The sequence below is a fragment of the Hippichthys cyanospilos genome, chromosome 22 (genome assembly GCF_059441005.1).
Source record: "Hippichthys cyanospilos isolate Australia breed blue-spotted pipefish chromosome 22, RoL_Hcya_1.0, whole genome shotgun sequence".
In the NCBI taxonomy this organism is placed as follows: domain Eukaryota; kingdom Metazoa; phylum Chordata; class Actinopteri; order Syngnathiformes; family Syngnathidae; genus Hippichthys; species Hippichthys cyanospilos.
Genome location: NC_142390.1, coordinates 1,927,717 through 1,952,740, shown reverse-complemented (window position 1 = coordinate 1,952,740; position 25,024 = coordinate 1,927,717). Strand labels below are relative to the sequence as shown.

Here is a 25,024-nt window from a genome sequence, read left to right as displayed (position 1 = left end):
GCTCTTCATTCGAAAATAAAACCACCAATCAATGCAAAGCTCTTTTGATATAATTCCAGAATGAGACTTAACCTTTTCCAAATCCTACAGAATGTTGAGTAAAAGGTTTTGACTCGCTCAAACGTCGATTTTGCCATAATGGATCACTACTGCTCCGCCACCAGATGGAGTTCCCAATCAGCACGTTGTCTATTCATCATCATTTGGGTCCACTTAGGGGTTAACGGGGTTAAGGGGGAGGGTGCCTTTCGCCCCTTAAATAGCTTTCATGTTCTTCCCAGTTAAGGTAAGTGCCACTACTGCAGGGGGTAGATAAATATAAATGATCCGGTTAGAGAGAAAAAAAAATGACACATGGTGCTTTTTGGAAGCAGACCCAAGTGACCCCCTGCAGAGAATGCGTCAGAGTGGATGGAAGAAAAAAAACAAGATAAGCAGCGGGGTGGGGGGGTGTGGGGGGGAGTAAAAGATGCGAGGAGTCTACATGTATGAAGCGAGTGAGCTTTTGGCAGCTCTGAGAACAGCTTTTAAAGCCGTAATTGACTTGTGGCACCTCCGCTGAACCGTTATCTCCCGGGTTGCCACGGTGACAAAATTTGGCTCGGACTTCACCTGACAGCGAGGTTGCCGCTGAGCGACATTCACTACTCCGGATCAACTCCTGTCATCTCGGCTAATTAAATCACCCGGTGAATGTTTTTGCTTCATAATCAACAACTAATTGCATCGCTCATTTCGGAGGCATGGCTATTTATCATTTAAGCTAATGGGAGCGCTGCCAAGAAGTAAAAGCCTTACCTCAACACCTTTTTACACTTTTAGCTTTTAGCGCTTTGGATTATATTCCTATCTACCTGGGTAACTCAAAAACTAAACAAAAAAGATATGTGAAGGCACTTCAGGTGGGCATCATTTGAACATTGAAAGCTAAACTGGAACTGTTTTATTTTCGAATGAAGAGCAAATGAACTGGAACATGAAGCAACGTATTGCTAAATTGTCTTATAGCCTGCTGACTCCTTTGAAAAATATTGTATGCCTTTATTTGATACATCATATTCCGGCGGACCAGCCAGGAAAAAAAATGATATGGCACGATATATCTTCTGGAGTTACTGAATGAAATTCATTTAGAGATACCGCAACAAATGTAGTTTCAAAATGGAATTATTTCACGGCTCATTTTGTTCTTTTGCTTCAACCAATTCAATTGAGAGAATTCACAACGATCAATCAGTTGATTATTTTGTCCATTGCGAGTAAGATAAAGCTTAAAAAAATGTATAAGTAGAAGAATGAGCATTCCTCGGGAGCGTCATGGAGGCACAACGGGCACTTTATATTCACCTTGAGATAAAGCCAGGACTCTGCCTACTGTTATTGTCAACAGGATTAGATTAAAAAAAAAAAAAGGCGAGGAATAAAGATTTTTTTTCAAAGGAAGCATTAAATAAACAATAGACATAGTAACGTTTATAGCCTACGGGGACGGGATGAGCAAGAATGAAGTGACAGACAAAAATGAGCTATTCATCCCCCACCATTGGCCAATTCAGTCGGGAGTCGGGTTAAAGTGAGCGAAGAAGGCCCGCCGAAAGGTTAGCGCTGACAGGAAGCTTAGGTCTCTGTTTTCTTTGGACGCTTTGCATAATCTCACATCTTTCACCTTCCTACATGCCTGGCAGTTCGCCCCATTGGGACAACCGGCGCAACGCACGTGTCGTATAGGCGCCCTTCCGTACGTGCCGCGCGGGAAAGGTCACCCATTGAAACGCCGGACAGTGCGATAAAGCATCCGCCGGGGGAGGGGGGGAGCGTTGAACGCGCCGGCATATAAATCGGATGCAAGGGTCTCTTTTTCCGGAGGGAACTGGCAGCGCTTATCTACTGTCGGAGAGCGGGTAAAAGTAAAAACGGTGTGACGAGCGTGCGGTGTCGTTACAATATCCATCATCTATCGCATGTGTATGTATATGTTAATGTGCGGAGCGTTGATACACAAGAGCGAGATCGCATATGCGGCTATCTGGGGGCCCGTTTGTTTTATTGGATACTAAAATCCAATCATCTTAATAACATGGTTCGCAAAGCTTTTCCGAGGCCAAATTTAAGACGTTCTCAAGCTGTAGAATAACTAGCTTGCTAGCTATATACAGCATGTGTACCGATCTTATCTGTTTGTAACGGAGAGCTTTTACTGGATTGTTGCAGTATATGAGATGGCATTTTCCTACAAAGCGCAAGCTAGCTATACTAGCAAAACAAATTTTTATTTCTCCATCAAAGCAGAGGGAACGTGCAGCCTTTTTGAGTTTGAGCACCCGCGGGAACCCTACGTTTCAATCGCGTCGTCGTCTAAAGTTTCTCAAACGACAAAAGTTCTTTCCAACAGTCGTATCGAAAGCCAGGGGATGTAATGAGGTCAGAGGAACGCTCGTCTCGTTTCAGTTGGGAGCGCTCCATCACACTCTGGCGGGAATCGAAAATGCCAAGGAACAGCTGCAGCGCACACCGAAACAAACAAGAGCATAGGTGCGCATGCACGTATATACACACGCCGTTGCTTCCCAGGAGGCCCCACCTTTCACACTTTCATTTATTTTTCAACATCGCAGAGGAAAATGAGTGTACTGTGCCTCTGGAATGAAATCTTCCTGTTGGACGCTGCGGGGTGGAAACCCATAACACCTTTTGTGCATGGCATACAACGAGGGGTGTTGGAAATTGCTTATCGACACATGAGATGCAAAAGCATTTTCATCCCCCCCTTCATTGAGATCGACTTTATTCAATTACATTTCTAGTGGTGATATAGGGGTGCAACTTGTCAACAAAGTAGTCCCATAATTCACCCTATGGGGTAGATTCAGAGAATATCGAAGAGTAACCACATGAGAACACAGGTAAGAGGAAAAAGTACTGTTGTTGTCTTTGGACTGAAGCTTCGTATCTGGTGTCATGTTAGCACCTACTATTTTGTGTCATGGACATGAATTAACACTAATCAATCCCCGGGTATTTATACAGACGGAATCAAACGTCTCAACGGGAGACCTCCAACGTCGTATTAGGCACTCAAAAAGACATAGTTAGCGCAGATGATCAAACTAACATCCAATTAACCCTCGGCTCCGCTCCCCACGCCACATCCCATGTTCCAGCAGACCTTCGACATTTAATTAGTACACCCATATGCACACAGAGACCCCCCCCAATCGCTGTTGTAATCCAGTCAGAACCATCCTAATGCACCCCCCGTAATCCAATCAGCCAATCGAAAGTCTTTGTACACATGCTTGCGTCACATGACTAGCCACCCCGTTAAGCCCGACATTTGCTCGTCGTCAGCGCCGTCATTTGGCACTAATGTTATTCCAGTGAGTGAACCCCCCCCCCAACACACTCGCTTTAATGCGATTTGGGAAGTCTCAGTTCCAGCCTGCACAAGTCCAGCGCTACACCCCTGGTGGGCCACGCTAATCAGTTTCCAGCATTTCTCAGGGAGACAATGATCCCTGTGTTAGCGCTGGCTAATGACAAAATAACATAATAAACTCCGTCTCTTGAGAGGCGGGGCCCAATTTGGCCCCACAGCTCGCGGCCTCCTCATCCACTTTCCCTACATTACTATGGAGTCTAATGGCCTCTTATTAAGAAGACGAATGGAACGAGGACGGGGAGAGATTTTTCAAGTACTTGGGTTACATGTCTATGTTGGATACGTTCTACACACATGACTACTTGGATGCTAGTTTATTACCGCCTCAATACTGCCACGGATTCTGTTCATGTCTTTGTATTAAAAATCAGCACCTCCAAATCTAAAGGTAGGGTCCAAGGGTGTAGTGCAGGAAATGAGACCCTGCCTCAAGTAGAGAAGATTAAGACCTCGCATAAGTGCGGCAAAACCATCGGACAGGATTTGCGGCCCCGACATACTGTGATTTTCTTTGTTAATTCAATTGAAGAGGTTAGGGAAGTATTGTCCTACCTTCAATTAACGACAGGCCGTTAAGCCTTTGCAGTCCATTCGCGAGAAAAGCCCCGTCAGCTATCATCAACATGCCATCAGGCTTATCACAGCTGCATCATCAACATGAGCTAATGGGCTGTACTAATGCTGCCCCTAATTGAAAGCTAGGGGTTACAATGCGGCTTGCATAATTCAATAACTTGAATTATTGGAGTGTTGGAGTCGGAATAAGCGAGTGGGGACTTACTTGAACTTGGCATTCACTTGGTCAGCGGCCTGATGGTAGTTCTCTGTGGTGACCTTGTAGAACTCAGCACTCTGTAGCCAAAAACAAATAAGTCCAAATTACGCTTCCTGAAAACAAGTGGAAGCAATCAAAGTAAAACGAAACACTTAAGCGCACTAGTAGACGCGTCATCTGCGGTAAAAATTGCGACTGTGAGGACAAGGCCTATTATCAGTTGGAACAACAACAAGCAGCAGCCATGGAAGGTCAGAGGGTTTCTAGTCTCGCAGAAACCGGGTCCAGAGCCCCCCGATGGGCCTGGGAGTCGTAAACGGAGCAGTCGCGTGGGTACTCCATTCGAGTTACCTCCTCAAACACGGCCGTATAACCTCCATGTGACAGCATTTATTCTCCTTGAGGAAGGTCTGCTTCCCTTGCCCTGGGTGGCTGTTTCGCACATTTATGATGGACGAGCGGGGAGGTTGTAAAATGCGAGCCAACGGAGAGGACGGAGTAGGAAACTTGTGCGTCTGACACCAAATGATCTCGACGAGTCTCGGATTTGCGGAGCTAAACGGCGCGGATAAGCTACAGTACGTAACGGATATATGAACGAACGAAGGATGGATGGAAGCTCAACCTTCTCATAAAAGAAGACATTCATCATCATTCAGGAAAGATCAATCGGAGTGAGCTGCACTACTAAAAAAAAGATCAATAGTCGTGTTGGAAAGCCGACGTGGGATGGGACGTGACAATTGTGAAAAACGGTCCCACGCAAATGGGACACCTGTAGCTAATAATTCAAAAAGATGACGGCCATTTGGCGACATCGATATGTGCTGTAAATTGCATTTGGCATAACCTTTGTATGCGCTTGAGATTGAAGTAAGATTTCAACTGGGTCATTGTTTTCCATTAGGTCAAATGGATGACTGCTTGTTCATTAATTAGTCCAAATTCAATGGATCATTGATTAATGGTTGCAATTTATCCAATCACCTTGCTAGCTATAGATTTGTTCCTGGCAAACCATGCCACACACACAAGCATTGAAGTAACGTATTACCTGCTATCCCTGTACAAATGTAAATAAAAGTCAATATAAGGCTTTTCTGGTTTGACTAAGGAGAGTTGGAAAGAGTTAGCTTGTAAGCCCATGCTGTATCTATGCCCTCGTGGCTTTGAACAGAGTGCTTTTCATTTTGTACAAAGAAACTGTCAAGAGCGCGGGAAAAGGGATTTAGCGTTAGCTTCTTTTTTTTTTTTTTTAATTCAGATAAAAAGCTGATTTTTGGAGAGCTCCCCTAAGTGGGAAGAGAAAAGTATACTCAGGAGTGCTGAAGTTGAAGCATTGCCTAGGGAGAGGCTTGGAATAATAAATTTAAAGCAGTATTACCTGCCTAAATGGCGGGGTTGGCACTAATCAGTGCACTAATCCATCCGGGAAGACAAAAGCCCACCGGCGACAGTGATTGGCACTTTGAATGCGCAAATAATGTATGCACCGTCACGTGCACACCTTGACACATGCAACTGCCATACGCTGGTGGCTGGTGCTCAATACTGAGGCGTAAAAGTAGAAAAGCGCAAGTGTTTGGCAACTGATTTATGGGCCGAAAGGGATCATGCTCATTTTGGATGGCGGCGGATAATTAGCACTGTTCCCTAAAATGATCTCATGGAAATGAAAGAAGTCTCGTATTGTGGAGACAATAAGGCTCATCTTTACTCTGGTAATTTGAAAAATGTAAAGTTTGCAGTCAATGTTTGTTGAGTTGAAGTTGAATAAAGTGCGCGGAATTCTGCTTTGTTAAACAAGTGTGCCATATAACAAATATGGTGAATAAAGACGCTTTTTGAGAGACTGTGATGAGCAAAACTCCGGGCTATGTTTACCCTGCAAACAAATCAATCGCTATCAACTCTGGATTAAATGACATTTTTGGTTTGGCTGTGGTGGACAAGACAAATTAAGTCATTACCGCTAATGCACTGCGGCGATATGGAAACGATAGAAGTCGCATTAAAAGAAAAAAACCCAAAAACAACCCTAACAACCGACCCCCCCCTCCCCAAACATCTTTTAGTTTTAATTGAACACTTTTTAATGAATGGTAGCAAATAACTGCAGGTGTTAATGGCTTTTTCCTGGTGCTTATCTGCAGCTGAGCAGGAACCGCAGCATGCACCACAGAGCAACAGACAAATGGGAGGAGAAGGAATGGAAGCTCCTTTAGTTCCAGGGACCTTCAGATGAGAATTATAAGGACAACATCTGAAGATAACCATGACTTTTCAAAACACTTTCCCTTTCAGCGGTGACGAATACCACTGACATCGGTTCTCCGTGGGAGGGCCAAAATAAATCAGATTTCATCAATAAAAAAAAAAAAAAAAAGATGAGAAATGCCTAGTGGAAAAAGATGGAATTAACTTTGCGGTACGGAGGGAAAATGCTGATAAGAGAAAGAGCAGAGAGAGACGAATGTGCCGAAAAGAAAGAAAAGGGGGCTGGTTGATTGTTAAATATGAGATTGTTTTACAGCGGGCAGGTATTGAGTGAAGACGTAATAAATATATAGATATTGTTTTCAGAGGCTATTTGCTGACCGTGGGCCCGATGAGAGGCGGCAGCGGCAGCGGCAGCAGAAGCAGCAGAGGCATCAGGCTGAGCGCGCTGATGGCCTGTCACTGGGAGCTTCTCTGATGAATGGCCATGTTGGATTGGAACAGACGTGCAATATATATCAGGCTTATATTTGCGCTCTCTGTTTCTCTGTGTTCCTCTGCTACTTTTCCGCCAGAGTGAAATATGGCGCGAGCGGCCTCAGGTAAAAAAAGACGAAGGGCAAAGAATGGGGCCGAGGGAGATACTGTGCGGAAGATTCCAAATCCCATTTGCTGCATTCTTGCTCAAAAATCGACGCTTCTAAGCAACGCTGGACTTTTTACAGACGCGGGGGCATCGGGCTAACTTTTCCGCAAACTTATCACTGGGATTTTTTTTTCTCCTCTCCAAATCTGACGATCCTTCCTTTTCAACTTGGCGCTGGCATGTGAAGGTGATGTGTTGACACTGATGCACGCTTATTGATCCAAGGACGAGGCGGCTGATGAATGGTCCCTACTTGGAGTCGATAATGCCTCCTCGTTTAGTTGAGGTTCGTCTTCAAACGTGTGCTGCTTTTTTTTTTTTTTTAATCATGTTTTTTTGAGAGGCAAAAAGGATAAAGAGATCTAGGTTCAATATCACTTTTAAGTGCCTTTGGAGTCGCCATCGCAATCGCAAGAAAACGCAGCAAATAAGTGTTCAAACATCCGCATACACCCACACACAGTCGCTCTATAGATTAGCGTTATAAAATTTTTGGAGGGGTTAAGAATCAAACCAGGTGGGACAAAATCATGAAAATGCACAATCCTTTAATTCAGTGTTTCTCAAATGTGGGAATTTGTAAAAATCTTGTAAAATAATTCTTGAATTAATTCATTGTTGCAGGAAAATATAAGTTCATAAAACAAATATTAGAGTCAGTAGGTTATTCAATTTCGTTTTTATGAAAAGAGAGATTCTCAGATTCGACGCAGCTTTTGTCACTTCTAGTTTTGTGAACACATTTTTACTATGATCCCAAAAGAGGACACTTTAAATTGAATATTTTTCTGTGGATAAATATTTATATATAATTATTTTGTTTTGAGAACAGGTCTGACACTATTGTTGATTTGTTTTTTTTCAAATATTTATTAACAATTAAGGTAAATATTTATTTTGTGAGAGATCTCCGCTATAGCCCCAAAACGCGACGTTTCATGTTTAATATTTTTCTTTGAACAAATATTTATTTGTGGATGAATATTTATTAATAATTAAGTCAATGATTTATTTTTGTGAAGAGATATATACTGTTGAATTGTTTAAAAGTTTAAAAAAACAGACACTGACGAAATGTTTTTTTTCGATCCTTGTTTTTTTTTTAAATGCTTGTCCGAAAAGATATTTCACAAGGAGTGCATCACTGAAAAAAGTTGAGAAGCGCTTCTCTCTCAAAAATTGACAGTGCACCTTGTGTACGGATATGGACTTGAAACTGCAATAAATTTGAATCAGTTGCTGTACCCAGTACACCGTATATATAAAATTTTCCTAAAATAAAACCGTGCATGAAAAAATATATTTATAATGTTTTTTCTTCCTCTTACAAAATATGCTGGGACTAGATTACACAAATTTGGACTAGTCATGTAAATCAACATTGGTATATTATCAAATCATCAAGGAACTTCTAGGGCCTAATTAAATGAAGCATTTGGAAATGAACTTGTGGAGACGGGTGCATCGAGGCGCGCAATGTTTTTTCGCCTTTCACGAAGGTGACATTCGATCATATCAACAGGGCGTTTGATTGTGGGATATGAAAGCCGCATGCGAGTATCTGATTGTTGACCCTGCGCTTTGTCTTGCAGGTTACCGCATCATTTTGCCGCCCGGCATGAAGCTGCCATTTGCGCAACGTGATAGAACCTTGTACCCCATTCGCACAGGATTTATTTTAGGGGTGGGGGGGGAGTCATTTTCCACAGACGGCGGAAAAACATGAAGCCAAAGATGACATTTCACCCTTTGTCCTTGAGGCAGATGTGCGGAGAGGGGATAGCGAACAAACGCTCGAAAGGTTGCTCATACATTTACAGTTTAAATGTGTTGAAAATACAACTGACCTTTAGTGAGCCCAACTATATGGAAGGTAGTTTACGAAGCGACCGTTGCAACATGATTATATAAATGTCATTGAAATGTTGGATTGGCCGTTCCGACGTCGGACGAAGGTTGAAGCTGAAAACTCACCCTTTCTTCCAGTCGAGCCACCTGCTCCCTGTAGAACGCGTCCTGCTTGTTTAGGTCGGCCTCTTTAGCCTCCAGCTGCTTAGCCTGCACAAACACACACACACTGAGAGATAAGACTGGCCAAGTGTTGCAAAACTACATTCAGCTTTATATAAAAAGATTAGGATTATGTTTTGACAGCATGCATAAACTAAATTGCGATCAATCTTGTACAAATTAAAGACAGCAAAAACGTTTTGGTTGAATCTTCAAGACGGGGAAATACAATCCCAAAAATATAACATCAGTAACTGGTATAAACAACTGTATACATTTACTTTTGTGACCTTGACCATGCAAAAAAAAAAATGTCTTAGAGGGATAAACTGTCATTTAACTGAAGGTTACAGACCTTTTTTTATTTTTAACAATACTGTAGTGATGGAAGGTAAGCGCTTATAGTTTGAAAAGGAGTTTGGTGTCTGATTTATTGAATGGTAGATGGTGTTATTTGGAACGTTTACTTGTATTTTTGACGATAGTCTAAGCCGAAAATTTGATGTAAAAACATGACGTTATGCGTTTCAATTAACATCCAGAAAGATTGAAAAGGAGGTTTAGTTTCGTTTTAACCGAATGAATCAGGTACATTGAAGCGTCTTTCAAGTTAGAGAATTGAGCTTCAAGGCCTCAGCTGAAATATGTATGCCACTGATGTGCAACGGCTGACAAAACTCAAGTAGAAGTGGGAGGGGGGGGGTCCTTGGCTATACCATGATAAAAAAAAAAAAACCACTTTCACTCGAAATTGTCAAAGACTTACCACAAGTCCAACCTCCTGAAGTAGAAAGCAGAGAAAACGGAAGCAAAAAAAAAAAAAAAAAAGAAAATTAATGTTGAAGTAGTGCCTTATTTAACCATGAACTTCATCTCCATGACTTATGGAGAGGTTTACTATTCATACTTCAGCCCTTAAACTCTCCAACAAAGTCCTTTCACTCTCCATCTACACATATTGTACTTGATATAGGCTACAGCCTTCCTCATGTGTATGCATTAATGGCATCTACCGCCACACTGTTCTGGAGGATAACAGCAATGCAAATGAGGCCTTGAAGCCGGCGCTTTTGTTTGAAGGAGACCGAGATAATGACGAAAGTACACCTAATGAAAAAAATGCATTAGCCCATCCAATTTCACCCGGCGCCGATAAGCATCTGTGTTCAAATACTCCATTCGCTTGCGGGTGGAGCTGCATGCGTTATGACTCCCATGATGTCTGAGGGAGCATCAACTGTCAGCGCGCTGGAAAACCTGACTCAAAACACCATTCGGTTCACTATCTACGAACTAGTGGGAGAGCAAGAAAAAATATACCGCTGTGTATTGACCAGGGGTTATTAAACTTTTTTCAACGCCCCTGTGAAATCTTTTTTCAGCCTCGAACAAACTCCAAAGTGGATCCGTGCCTTTTTTTCACCTCTAGGAATATTTTGTTCAGCGACCCGAAAAGTTATTGTTTGAATTAAACTGCTCTTATTTCGAAAGGAAAATTGTACTTTTCCTGGCAGGAATTAAAACGCAAGACAAGTAGACGTACCGAGAGCTAAAGAAATCCTGTTAATCTCGCGTAGCCCCATTTGAGAACAGCTGAATCAGTCAACCGAACTTGAACTGTCCACTTTAACGGACAGGAGCAAATTGTGGCGCTTTGGACAAATGGACAAAATTCTGAGAGTCAACTGCAGTGAGATTTGAAGCCCAACGTTGGGCCTGAAGTCTACAGGCTTTGCAGACAAAAGATGCATTCAGGCGTCAGCGCACAAACACAACCTCAGACATTGATCCGAAGCACACACACACACACACACACACACAGATCCACACGGCAGCCGGAGCAGCTGTACCCACAGAGGCCGGGCGGGCGGGCGGAGATAAATGTGTGCTAAAGGCGAGACTTAAGGTGCCATTAAAGGAGGAGAGGTTGTGATAGAAAATGAGCACCCTTGGGTTTTTCTTGTGCGTGCGCATTAAATCTGCTGGCGGGCATGTTGGCCCGCCTCCTCGACGACACATTCAGACCCCGACGCGCACACTATGTCAGGATTACTTCCAAGCGATCGCCCCTTTTCAGCGGACTTTCAAAGCTAATCTAATCATGCTAAAGGCCAAACAATAGCACCCAGCTCACCGCTGCCCATACACCTTTTGTCTCTGCGATGAAGAGGCTTGAGGACAAGAGGAGTTGGAGGTTTGAGGGAAGAAAAATGACAGGAGGGAAAGGATGAGACGGACAATGAAAATGGAGTGCTGGTTTTAGTTCCTACCACAAACAAGATGACGGCTTTGGAGAGGAAAAAAAGACCTCACCTCTTGTAAAGGCAGAATTTGCAAATAGGTGGCATTTACAGAGATGCGGGACAGCGGTTTTTAGATTCATAAAGTGTACCAGCACCAGGAGGAAACTTTCAGGCCTCCAAGAACTTGTGGCCATCTTCTCCCGGTAGAGTAGCGCGATGGCTCAGGATGACGAGACGACCGCGGCGGTCAGATTAAACGGATCATTTAGGCGAGGTGAATGCCTCTGTGAATATCAATTAGCCAGCCGTTGAATAATTAGGGACAATCGTGTTTTTTAATTAGCTGAGCGCCGCAGTTTGAGCTGTGGACCAAGGTGCTCGAGGATGGCAGAATGATGAACACAGCTGAATTGCGCCGCATCAGACATACTGTGTATTTGAACTCATGCAAAGAAAAAAAAAGGTCGAACAACTTTCATTTGCGTGGAAGAAAAAAAACAATGAAACCAGCTTTGGGGCAAATGTGCATGTCACCCCCAATGCACACCTCAGTGATGAAGCCATCTTCACCGCAATATAATGACGTGACTTCAGGTTCCGCTGAGTGTCCACTCGATCAAAATAACCTTACAGGGTGCCAAGATCGATAGGGCACAAATCAAATCTCATTGCAATAACTAACAACACCTCATCCATAACCTTAGTGTATTTTGCCCCCCCCCCCCCCAACTCCTGTCCGACTCAGTCATGTCAGGACTAACATCGCAATCAATGCTCCCTTGCGCTGTCCCCATGTCTTTCGCAGAGAACGAAGAGGTCAGGGCTGCTCCCATCTATCACGAAGCTTTGCGACAAAGTGATAGCTGAGACATTGTGTCCAGTGTACTCCGGTAAGCTGGGGGAGAAGAGGGAGTGGGGGGTGGGGGTCAGAGGGCAGCGCAATGTGACTGTGCTTTGGTGTTAATTGGCATGGTCGAGGTGTCGGTGGCACAAGAGATGTGAGAGATGGGATATGGATAAAAGGGAGGGAAAGAGATGGGTCTGCATGTGGATAGAATGATAGACTGTTGGGGGGTGAGGGAGGGGGCGCAGGAACGAAGCAAAAGTGCTTGGGTACATAAAATGGCAGGAGTCCAGAAAGAATAGTGGCCTAAAGCAGAGGAGTTATTGGTTGTTTATCTTCAATGAGCGATGCTATTATTGACTCTTTTCTATATCAAGTGTTTTCATTGTCAATATGCAAGATGAAGCCATCACCTCAGGCTTCAGACAGAATGACTGTCCTTAGAGATCTCTTTGCACAGTAAGTAATGATCCAGCGACCCCAAGGGTCAGAATCATGACCTATCCAACAGTAGGACCAAAAGTCCAATGCAAAGGCCATGCCAAAAGGCATACGAGGTGCATGTGTGTCACAATGAACGTACGTGGATGTATCAAAATGAAGTGTCCTCGCAAAGTTGGGATCTCGGTCACTTTGACCACGGGTTCAAACTTAAAGATCCTGCTAACACTTCACAACACAAAATTCAATTTATGGTAATGAATAATCACATCAGCCATAATTCGGGCTGCTTCCTCTTTTAAGAGAGAGAGCATCTGGGGAAATGATCCTCCGGTGAAAATAAATGGCTTGTGAGCGCTCAAAGCTTAAAATCCTGGTAGAAACATGAAAAATCAATTTCCTTTCTACTTCCTGACACTTCAAGCCCTCCGGCCTTTTGTTGAAGATGCCGACCATGCAGCTGCACCGGCGCCTGCTTGCTGAGTGACGATGACAACATCTGCTGGACCTGGACCGCGGATTGATTAATTGGCCGATAGGATGCCTGCAGTGCAAACTGATTGATTGTGTTGAGGTTAGCGCCTTTGCCTTTGTTGCGAGCCCAGGGGAGCGCAACCTCTTCTGGGTTCTTGCTCATCCGTCACGTCCAACACGTATGAATGAGATACGAAAGGCTGAACCTTCATTACCAAGACATGGGGGGCATACGTAAGAGGGTCTCATCCAAGACACAAGGATCAGGGGGCAGAGCGAGCCCACAACAGGAACAGCGCCGGGGAGAAGAGGACAACCTTTGGCAGGTTGGAAGCATGGAGAATGTCGACAGGACGATGCGGAACGGACAGTGACAGGATGCGTCTTGTCTGTCTTGTGCGTGAAGTCCTGCAGCACGAGAATCCTTTCCTATCTCCAAATGTTTGCAGCCTTGTGCGATCGGGATGCAGTGGACATTTTCGCAGTCTATTCATGCATATTCATCGCAGGCGGCAGCAGGTGGGCCTTGAGGGCTCGCGGTCCACTCCGGCATCTGTCTATCAAGTCCGCGTCAACAGATTCAGGGTCACCTCTAACCCGCCTGCCGTGAAATTCACCCCGTTACTTCCCAGAATAACGGCTTGTTGAGTCATTGCTGTACTTTATTTATCTCCCCTTTGACGTCTGTTCAAAGTTTTGAATCGGTTTGTTTCCCAATTGACGGTTGTTTTCAAAACGGCTTCTTAAATCAATACCTTCATTTTGTCTGCTCTTTCCAGGCGTCTCTGTTTATTCCCCATCTTACCTTGCAATCTCTCCTGCACATAGATCACCCAGAATCTTCAGCTCTTCAAAAGCTCTTCGATGCCACTCTGTCTTTGTTCTCTCCGTGTGAAAGTTTTCCCTGCCGTTCAATCAAAATCTGCGCCGCAAGCACCATTAGCGGCGGCAAACATTCACTTCCCGCTAACTGATATGGCTCTCCTGTCAGAGCAGAGAGGGGGAAGGCAATGAACTATTCCTAAATGAAAGAGCCAGGAGGTTCCAAAGTGCTTAGCACAAACGCGCAAACAAAGTTCAAGTGTTCACAATTGCAGCTATTATACGGAACGAGGTGAGCTCGCGACCATTTCCAGGTTTTGTGTCAAATGAACTGGTGAAAAGTGTCATCATCTGCTGAGGCTTACTGTTGTCCTGACACTATGTTCCATCCATCCATTTGTCAATCAATCAATCTGCTTCGCTGCTCCCCACTCGCTAAGCCAATTGACAGGGTGAGGGCCTAGTGGCGGCGGAATGCCAGCAAAGAGTTTGACCGTTAGCCTGGGCGGGGTGAAGGCCTACACCGCAAACATGGAAAAACCGGTTGAGCCGACTCCCTCCAAGATCGAGCGTGGGAGAGAAAAAGGAGAAAAGCGTGTACAAAAGATACAGTAAGACATAAGGAGTCACCCCACCCTCTTATGTTCCCATCATCTGTTATATTGAGGAGAGAAAGGAAGGGAGGGAGGGAGCGAGAGAGAGAGAGAGAGAAAAGATTCTAAAGGATTTTTTCAATACCACCAAGGGGCACCAATTCAAAAACCAGCAAGTCTCCTTTAATACCAAGAAAATTAAATTGTCAGCATGTTATCAGCCCAGTCCAGTCGTCTGTATCTGAGACGCAACAAGAAACATGGGAGGGGGTGTCCTCTCTCAACTGGAGACTAAAATTTATGTTGGGTAAAACACTTGATCCGGGGGTAAAATTGGTTTTAACTGGTGACTCGGTAGTGGAAAGGTAAAATCATCAGATTCACATTAGCAACTGGTGTGCACACGTGCATCAATAATGCAATAAAGAGTTGCCAAGTTCTGATTTATCTGCCCTTTAAATTATTCATTCTCAGTACATTCCTTATTATAGTTCTTCTACTGTGAAATACGGCCTAGCACATTTGGGTCCTATGTCACAAGTGGGTCTATTTTCAGGATTATTAAAGCCCATCTTAAACGTGGGATATGACACGTTTGGACGATTGCGTTACGAGTAGACGTTTCAGACTAGCACGGGTGCACCGAGCCAACGTTAGAAGCACGGAAAGATTGATGACTTTGGGTTTGATTGAAAATTCCGCCTTAAGGTTCGAGCCTGTGTGTGTCCAGTGATGGATTGGCCCCCAGACCGGTTTGGCTCCGCAAGGGCCCGATTGGTTCAAAATCAAACAGGTAGGGCATGATGGAGGGTCCCTGACTTTATCGACACCAGAACGTGAAGAACATCGGATGTGAATGGCCTGCGCTAACGTGCAGGTATAACAATATGCATGACGTGGAAGCAAACGCTTGCAAGTATTGACCTCCTCGGGCTCGCGGTTTATTTGTGCAACTGACAATTAACATGTGCGCACGAGTGGCAGAACACGTGCGGACCCTGACACCGAATTCGCCGAAACATCGCAAACACGCGAAGTCGACAGAAGTGAGTGACAAGCAGCAACCTCTCCTGCGCTCCTGTGAAGTTTCAATTACGAGGAGCTGGACTCGCTGGATGGAAGGGGGTCGGCTTGTCAGAGGGGAAGGAGAGTGACTGCCGGTTGACAGAAAGGCCTGGAGTGCGTGCACCACCGAACCCCGTCTACGCTACACTGCAGTGGAGTGCTTCTCAAATGGAGGTCCGTGGACGTGAAGGCACTTTGGAGTGAATGTGGGGATTTCTGCAAGTCGAATGTCATGCTCTATCTTGGATTTTCTGCAAGTCAAATGCCATGCTTTTTAACGCTGTCACATCCCGCTTTTCAAAAGAACGGCAAATTAATTGGGACCAAAGCCAACGCTGGTTTACGCAGTTGTTTTTTTTTGTTTTTTTCAAGCAGGGAGAACATTACTTGAGCTGGTTTATCATCGTAATTCGCCTTAGATTTGACCATTTGGATGCATAGTTTAAAACATGTTCCAGCAAGGTCCAAAGGGCGGGCCAATTCCAAATTGTTTTCCATTGAGCGGAATGTTGTCCATAATCGTGTGTGTGTGTGTGTTTATATTTCCCTGCTGCCAAACAGGCATGGTACAAATCAGGTGCAATGAGATCCCGAATCAATGAGCTGAATTTAAATCCGACACGCCGTTTGAACTCTTGCCTGCACAAATGTAATTGGCTGGGGCCGTGGCTGCAGAGGTTATGGCTATTATAGTTGAGCGTGGGGAGGCATAACTGTTCACATCACGGCTCTTATTGCGCGTGAAGTCGAGGAGAGACTGCATGTGGTTTCAGGGCTCCTCGTGACCTGTATCTTAATGAGTTTGGCGCTGAGGGGGAGTAATCGATAGCGCCGTCAACAGCAACTACTGCCGATGACAAATGTTTTCGGCGGCAATGAATGTGGAAAACAGGCTTCAGGTCAATTCACATTCAATTAAAAAACACACGGAAATACAGTCAGCCGTGCGATAAAAACACCTGATTAAATATTGAACCACCTTCAAAAGACACAAGATTTACACGTCTTCCCTGGGAGACACAGAAACGCTTTCTCATCGAAAAACTGTGAAAACACTTCAAACAAAACACCGAGGGTGAGTTGCGCAGAAGAAGTTTTTTTCATCTATGATTAGCGCTCATCGGAGATTAGTAAAGAAGTTCAAAATTATTTAAGTTTGTATGGCTCTCAAAGAGCTGTGCTGCGCCGTTTAAAATCAATCTAGATTGAGTAAAATCCTAATTCAAAATACATTCGGATTTAAATCACTTGTGATAACAGCGGATAATCCCAATGTGCATCTGACAATATTTCCTGGGACGAACGAGAAGAAATCCAAACCAGACCACCCAAAAACAAAGGTGTAATGATATTAGGCGGAAAGATGCGGAGACGCAGATAGGTAAAATTAGGTTCCATGGTAGAGATATTTTCTCTGCTCCTACAGCTAATGTAAAATGTGTGTGTGAGAGACAGGGGGAGAAAGAGGTGAGGATCAATGAACTCTCGCTCACACGTCAACAGCCCTGACATTTGTCAGCGAGCCAGGCATGACCTGTCGATTCCCGCACACGAGCATCACCTCGGTGGGCCGAACGTGCGGAAAAGTTTTTCAAAAGTCAAGGCGCGTGAGACGCGTGTACTCACGAGAAGCTGAGCGCGGAGTTTTTCTTCTTCGGCGGCGACGCGTTCTCTGACGACGGCCTGCTGGATGTCCTCCTGGGCCGCGGTGCGTTGGGCAGAGAGGATGCGGGACACTTCGTCCTCCACGTGACGCTTGGCCTCGGCCTGCGCTTGGGCCGACGCGCGGGACTTCTCGGCCTCAAGCCTGAAAAGGACAGAAGACAAATTGTCTTTTGCAACTTCTTGGCGAGTCATGCGACTGTTTCGCCACGATTTTCAAAAAGTCGCAAATGCGTTTAGCGAGCTAATGAAGCACAGATAAAGGCTGATACACTCTGATATTGATTGCTCGGATGTGTCAGGAAAGCTACTGTACACGCACCCTTGCAATCAAACAATCAGTGAGCGTGTCTCCGAGATTTCAAATGAATTTGTATTGTTTCCAAATCATTTGCACTCGAGCGAGGATGTCAATATTTAACGACGGCAAAGTGCCGTTACCTCCGCGCAGACACAAGACCACGATTTGAACCCCCGTCTCTGAGCTCTCGTAGTTACCTAGCAACGCGCTCCCTGTGCAGCGACGGTGCGCTTGATTAAAGAATAGCGGGAACGTCCCTGAAAACCCCTCAACAGCCTCCTCGGCTAGGAATCAAGTGGCAAAGTCAAATGAACACAAAGCGAACTGCAAGGCCCATTATGACAGACTGAAAGAAAAGTCTCGATATACTTCAAGTCAAACCCTGAGAGAATGGGGACAGACAGGTAGAGAGGCAGGTGAATGCTGACGATCTGACGAATAGTTCAGTGACAATTTCCCCGATACGTCTCACAACCGACCGTTTCTGAAGGGTTGGTTTTGATTCAGTGTAGTGCACCCTATGTTTCGTATGCAAATGCACAATATGTTCTGACACAACTACATTGTAAGTCAACAAAGATGCAAAAGCAAAAAAAACAAAGATGGAAAACTAAGCTGAAATGCGTACCCCTTTCCTCCACCGCCATATTTCGTGGACTTTACGGTGCACTTAAAATCCTTCAATAGCACATTGCGCCTTATGAGCAGGAGTGCCTTATGTATGGATGTTGAAAAGAAGTTAAGAAAAGTTTGACTCGTTTACAATGCTGGTCTGTTGCCCTTATTGTGCAGTAATAGAAGAAAAAAAAAATACCGTCCATCCATACAAGGATGTCTTGCTAGTTGAGCTTCCACAACATTGCGAGTTATCTATTTATTATTAAACAGCCTATTTCTACCCCACAAAGCACAAAGTTATTTCTTGCTATGCCTACACTCCGAAAATGCACAGTAACTTCCCCAGATATTACAAGTGACAGATATTCCCAAGTGGAGAGGTGACTTTGTCAATGAGCGGACTGCCTGTGAGTCAGTTAAGAGAAACCCAGGATTTGCTGGTAACTTGCATCTTTAGGGGCTCAAATACTATATGTAGGGTCAAGTTAGCATGAGAAAGTTGGTGGGAAAAGCAATTCTAAAGCAATTTAGAAATAAATAAATAAACACACACACACACACACACACACACAAAATTAGGAAGGATCCAAATGGACACTGAGGCCTCAGCGATGACCATAACAAGGGACGCTATTTGAATGACGAGGACATCTTGGCGGATGCCTTCATGCTGCCACGTGTCCCTCAACTCAAAATGTCAGAGCGCGACGGTGAACGGGAGGTGATAGGAGGCTGAAAAAACAACGACAGAGGTGAGGGGAAAAGTGAATAGTGGAGACTTGACATGTTTGGCCCTGGAGGAAGCCAAGCAAAGACGGAGCTGGAGAGGGAGATGGAGGGAGGCCAGCCATGTCCACTCCTCCAGTCCGCTGGGCCGCACACGTCAGCACGCTCCATCCATCATAAGCCTCCGAGTCCCACTCGCTCACACAAACACCAACTCGCGCACGCACGTACACACGGGGGACAGTTCCTAATAGCCTTTTACATTCACCATTTCCCCACAGCCTGCACCTCAAAGGTGGCTTGACTCGAAAAGTTGATGTGCAAAGAAATTGGAGGCAAATGGAGCATAAGTGTCACGCGCCCCTGCAATCATTGATAAACGTCTGGCATAAATAGACCAAACCGCGTTGGAAATAAATACAGAAAGCTTGGCAAAGGAAAAGCGTATTTCCATAGACTTCCTCGCAAGTGCTAAGCCAAGCAAAGACCGCTATCACTCGTTGGATGCTATCTGTCTGCCTCGCCTCTATTGCTTTCCAGCCATTATTGCGCTCTCGCCGGGATATTGGACACATTTTTCATTTGGCTGTACCGGATTGACACCAGGTGGGGAAGAGAGTGGTGAGAAAGATGATGGTTCATTCCACAAAAAAAAAAAAAAAAAAATCCTCTGTGTAATGGGATGATTTTGGAGGACATGGATGATATTTGCCCTTGGAATGGAAGTGTGCAAAATGGAGTGATGACACTTTATTTTCTGTGGGGATCCAGGAATTCAATCAGGAATGTATGTTCCAAGTGAACAGCTTGGCTGGCACGCTGCGTTGTGATGGGCTGAACGCATGCCGAGTTATGGATGTAAGCGCTCAAGAGGGGGCAACACCTAACAGGAAGTCATGCAGTATGGTGATCCTTCCAAGGCTCCAGTGCTCACGAAACTGCACTTGCTGAGATAGTTGGCACCGAGTAAGGCTTCCAATGCTTCGAAAACAGCTGGCCTCCGAGCTCAGAACGGATGACGGAATACTCAGAGGTTCTTTGTTATCATAGACCAGGGACCCATGTCTAAGGGATGAAGTACATGGCTTGAGGGATGAGGTCCAAAGGAGAGAAAACAAGGAGGCCAAAAACCGCTTAAAGAATGGGCTGCCTACTGACGTGTTTTTCTCACGTTTTCTCACTGAATTGTGGCCTGTTTTGCTGCCGTTTCTCCAGTGGATGTCATTCGTTTTGGGGAACTGTGGGCCTGCTAAACCCTTTTGGCACTCTCTTCTTGAGGCTCCAAGTTCAAAGAAAAATACTACCACACGACCGTAAAATTAGAGAAATGTCATTATGCTCAACATTTCTTCAACCCTTCATTGTTTTTTAAAGACTTCATGAAATCAAATTCTACCCGCTAGCTGCTAGCTGACATGACAAAAAGAAAACAACTGCGTGCATTGGCGCTTGCGGTCAAGTCTGACTTAAACGGCAAAGGATTTGAGAAAAAAAAATTGTTGTCTGGACTCTGGTCTAAGTGCATTAGCCCTGCGAATGGTTCTCCTTGCAAATATCACACACCCAAACAGAAAAGAGGTGAGCCATTATGTAATTTTCAGTTGACAGCAAGTGGCAAAATGGACAGTCCCTGAGATGGATTACCCCTAAATGCAATATTCCACAGAGTTACCACGTGTAGACTAGTGGGGGAGCATAGAAGATATTATTGACAAAAAAAAAAAAAATCCTGACTTCCATTTTAATGTAATCCTGTACTTACTGCCTTTGAATTGTCACTTTCTACTTTGCGCCTTGCGCCTGCCCAAAGATGAACCCCTCTAGTCATGTACCAGTGTTCCACATGAGATTTATCTCAACAGTTGGCCAGACAGGATGGAGTCCGGCGAAAGCACACTGAAACAAAGGCATTTAGAGGCCTTATGCAATATTGATGTTGGGAATAATGCCGCTGAACGCTCGCCATGAATATTTGATGCGCTCTCTCCAACGCGTACGCGCTGGCACATAAACAGGGCACACCTGACTGTAAGGGAGTTGAACATGAAGCCGGAACAATAAACGGAGCAAATTCATTTCGAGACGTTGCAACATAAAAGCTGTTTTGCGTCGTTCCCGCTCTACTATCAAGCCGGGGACGTGAAAAGATAACGGCAAGGATCTTTCAAAGCATGACTGCGGCTAATCGGGAGAACGCGCTCAGCTTATGCTTGAATATGCAAAGTGCTGCGAAAACACAAAACACGAGAGACAGAAAGTATCAGAGTGAGCGCCACTCCAACAAGGGGTCTGATCGCTTTGTTTGAAACTTCATTTAGGACAAGCGAGCACGTCCAGATGAACTGCTGACTTGGGTTCCGTCCGTTTCATCCTAATTCTTGGGAGGCGTTCTGCTCCGATGCGCGGCGGGCAAATCTGCACCCTGCAGCTGCAGCGTCTTGCAACGTCCAAATTGACTCCTCGCTGAGCCCTAAACTTCACCTGTTTGCTCCAGCGAGCGCGCCGTACCAAATGCAGATCTCAGGAGTTCATTTACGGCTTGAAAGCGCCAAAGAACAAATAAGGACTTTCGACTTTTTCCTCCAAATTCACTCGGTCGCGGAGCCCACTTTTTGCTACTCTTGTTTCAACCTTATTTAAAATTTATTTTGGATTGCTTTTATGACTCCGATTCGGATTTTATTTGATCTGCTGGGCCTGCACTATGAAAAATCGGGCAATATATGTGGAAAATTGTGAATGTCATTTTTTTTTCATTTAAAAGAAATTTTAATTAAAAACAAACATAGGTTTTGGCAAAACGGTGCATATTTGGAATGAGAAAAATGAAAGCAGCATGAGAAACATGCAGGCGGAAACATGTGAAAGGAGCAGAACATTAAAAAAAAAAATGCCTTTATCAAATACAGACCAGGATGCTGTTTGGTCTTCTGCTTCTGGAAATTTCCTAAGGTATCACACTGAACCTTATTTATTCCAACAGCTTGCCTTCACAAAAGTTGACTTGAGGTGCAACCAGTTCCCACAGGGAATGTAGCAGTTTTGGGACAGGAAATGCACAAACCACAGTCCTTTTTCTTTTCTTTTTTTTTTTTGAAAAGTGCCGTCCAATTTCAGTTCAGAGCCCTAATGACGGTTAAGTCAATTGACGAATAGAAACAACACACACACACACACGTGCGCATACACAGAGAAACATACGAGTGTATCTGCTGATTGCTTGTTTATGGCTGCATTTTCTACTTCCCTCAAAGAATCGAGGGCTTGAAAGGCGCCATGATGTCCGTTAATTGCGAGGAGGGAGCAATTGTGAGGCACTTACTCCTTTGAACGGACATCAATAAATGAGCTGCTGCTGGAAGCAGTTTCATGTAAAAATAAAACTCGAATTGCCGCCGCACCCCCTCCAAAAAGAAAAAAAAATAACCACCTGTCTGAGTCACTTTTCTCTTGAAGGAGTCTATAGAGGGAAGTTAATCAATAATCTAACGCTACAGCCTCCTAAATCAAGAGAGCTTGTGTTTTTGTGTGTGTTTAGCCACTAATCACAGTAGTCCATTCAGCAGGCCCCATTGGACAGGGGCCAGGTCTATTAAAGTGGGGGGCTGCGGGAGGGCCGCCATTATCGAGTACCGTGGCCCCACCGCAGAGCACCTGCTTGTTCCGCTAGCTGCGTGCCGAGTAGATTCGCTGCGTTTCGGTCATTTTGCGGGATTAAAAGATCGCCCGACTTTATAGCCAAATCCTATTCCTAATATTTTGGTTAACAACTTCGGGTACTAAAATAAACTATCATACTCCATGAAATGATTTAGGCTAATGGTGTGTGCCGTATGTTTTTGCTTCTTACCAAGCCTGTAGGTCTTGCTCTGCCTTGACCCTCTGCTTCTCCAAGCCTTGGTACAGCTCATCGCTGATCCTTTTCTTCAGGGCTTCTTCATCAACTGAGCAGAAAGGAAAAACAAAACAAAGTGAAAGTTTGGACCGTCGGCCATCATTCCACTTGCAGTATGTGCTAAGGGCATACTTGAACATTTTCAGAGCGCCTCCCAAATGAAATGACTCACAACATGCATCACCACGCACATCTTCGGCGTTCAAATCCCTGCAAGCTTATCTCGCGATGTTCATGTCAGAGGTATCACACATGGACACCGCTTGCGTCCTTGCCACTCTATCTTGGCAGGTAATTAAGCATCGCCGTAAAGACGGCGGCCAGCGAGCAAAGCAAAACGTGCTCGGAAGGCGCAAGTGCCGCACGGCGCCGAAACATGCATGGAAAATTGTTGCTGCTTCAAATGCAAATTTCATTTTAACTAGAGGACCACGGAGGGGCGTGGGGGATAAACTACGGGTGCGCTCAGCTTATTTCTCGCTTCACACAGATGGGACGTCGGGAGCCTCGAAAAGACTTTTGAGGCTGCTGCCATTTGGGAGCTCATCTTTATCAACTTGGTGGGTCAATTTTGGACAAAGTGGCGTTCAAAGTCAATACAGCGAGAAGTCATTATTTCATGTATGTGTAAAGCTTTCATTTTCTTCGAAGTCACCTGTCTCTTGACTGGGCCTTTTTGACTGAAACGAATCCAAGAGAATCTAGCCTGTTTTCAAAATAATAGGTTTTTCAAAATAAAATATCTCTCAGACTCGGATAATACTGAGGTAAAACCATTATTTTGTAAAAAGCTTGTCATCTCCACACCAAGTCAAATTTGACCTTGTTCTCAAAATGAGAAAAGTTACATTTTAAAGTCCCGGGAGTTGGGTTAAGCTGAAAAACTCCCCACTTATCGTCATATCCGTTCGTGGGGAGCAGCCTCCCAATAGCTGGCAGGACCCCACAGGGGTCAGTCAACCAGATATGATAAACACTCTTCCAAAGGGGTCGCCGTTTTGGGCCAGACGCAAGCCGAAATCAATCCCAGAGCAGCCTATGTAAATGTTTAAAAAAAAAAAAGATTACAAATTCATCATCGTCCTTCACCACCAATCACAGGGCCCCGTGGAAAAAAGCCGGCATGAAAAGGAAGAAGAAAAAAAAAAGTTGGCAAACTATTGCCGGTGGAGATAATGGACCAAGGCAAATTGCATTTCTCATCAGGGCTTTTATTAACCCCGAGACCCGCGCTGAAGGCCTAATCTGTAACATTAACACTTCCTCACGATTCCTTAGTGGAGTCACCACACTCAAATCGGGGCAAGAATTTAAAAAAAAAAAAAAAAAAACTTCCAGCCTAGAGCATACAGGTGCCATTTAAGTTTTTTTTTTATTCTCAGTCCTCATTCCGAATGGTCTTAACTGACAGCTCAGACTCAGGCCAGGTACTAAGGAAAGCGCCACACTTGCTCTCCACTTCATCTCAATGCATTAGAAAAGGCAGAAGAGTGTGAGAGCCAGCTATTAGTCCAGCGCCGTGTGTGTGTGTAAGGCTCACATGAATATTTACAGCACAGCAGACGAAGAAGGTGTCGAGTGGTTCTTCACCTTGACGAAGGTGGAATGCGGAAACATTCTCACACGGGTCTTATTTAAGTCGCAGCCTTACAGCACTTTTTTTTTTTTAACAAGACCTTAACGTACTGAAGTCTTGAAACTTATTCGAGTGGGGCATTTGAGCTACCATCCATTTTTTTATTCATCTTTTGGGGTGTGGCTCGGTTTTATTTTAGGGGTTGAATGGGCGTAAAATCATATCCTCAGCAGAGTCAAGGGGCGTGCTTTAATGCTTGATAATAATTCTTTATCTCCAATTGTCTTAACTACGGCGTGCCTCAAACCTTTTTGTTTTCAAAAACGCACCAGCCCGCTAAAGCTTGCATGAAACTCCACCGCTGTGCTGTGAAGCGAGCGCGGCCTCCTCGCCTCACCAATTGCAAGCATTTCAAAAACAAGGCGCGCTATTGTTGCTTTTATCTTTGAATCCGAAAAGCAATTAGCGCAGAACAATGGAGGGATGCTTTAACCGGATAGTCGCCGGGAGAAAAAGGCCAAAAGAAGCTCTCGTCGGACACGGGCGAATAAATTCGATTGTCTGATAGCAATTACTCCGCGTCGGACAACCGGCGCAGCGGCTCGGATGAAATTTGACGTCGCAGGTCATGACAGCAAAAATAGCCCCCGTGATCCGTTGCTAATTTACAACATGGC

At 44.7% G+C, this 25,024-nt stretch overlaps 1 protein-coding gene across 4 annotated transcripts in view; it reads right to left on the bottom strand.

The window, feature by feature from the left end:
- Positions 1-25,024, bottom strand: part of chchd3a (coiled-coil-helix-coiled-coil-helix domain containing 3a) — a 35,253-nt gene that overhangs the window by 7,749 nt on the left and 2,480 nt on the right. For 3 of the 4 annotated variants that reach the window (XM_088407091.1, XM_088407093.1, XM_088407094.1), the window contains exons 4-8: positions 22,727-22,820; positions 17,196-17,376; positions 9,854-9,868; positions 9,052-9,135; positions 4,221-4,291 (exon numbers count right to left, since the gene is read on the bottom strand). In XM_088407091.1, the coding sequence (XP_088263217.1) occupies positions 4,221-4,291; positions 9,052-9,135; positions 9,854-9,868; positions 17,196-17,376; positions 22,727-22,820 (445 nt within the window). The remainder of the gene's footprint in view (positions 1-4,220; positions 4,292-9,051; positions 9,136-9,853; positions 9,869-17,195; positions 17,377-22,726; positions 22,821-25,024) is intronic. The other variant, XM_088407092.1, reaches the window with a different exon arrangement.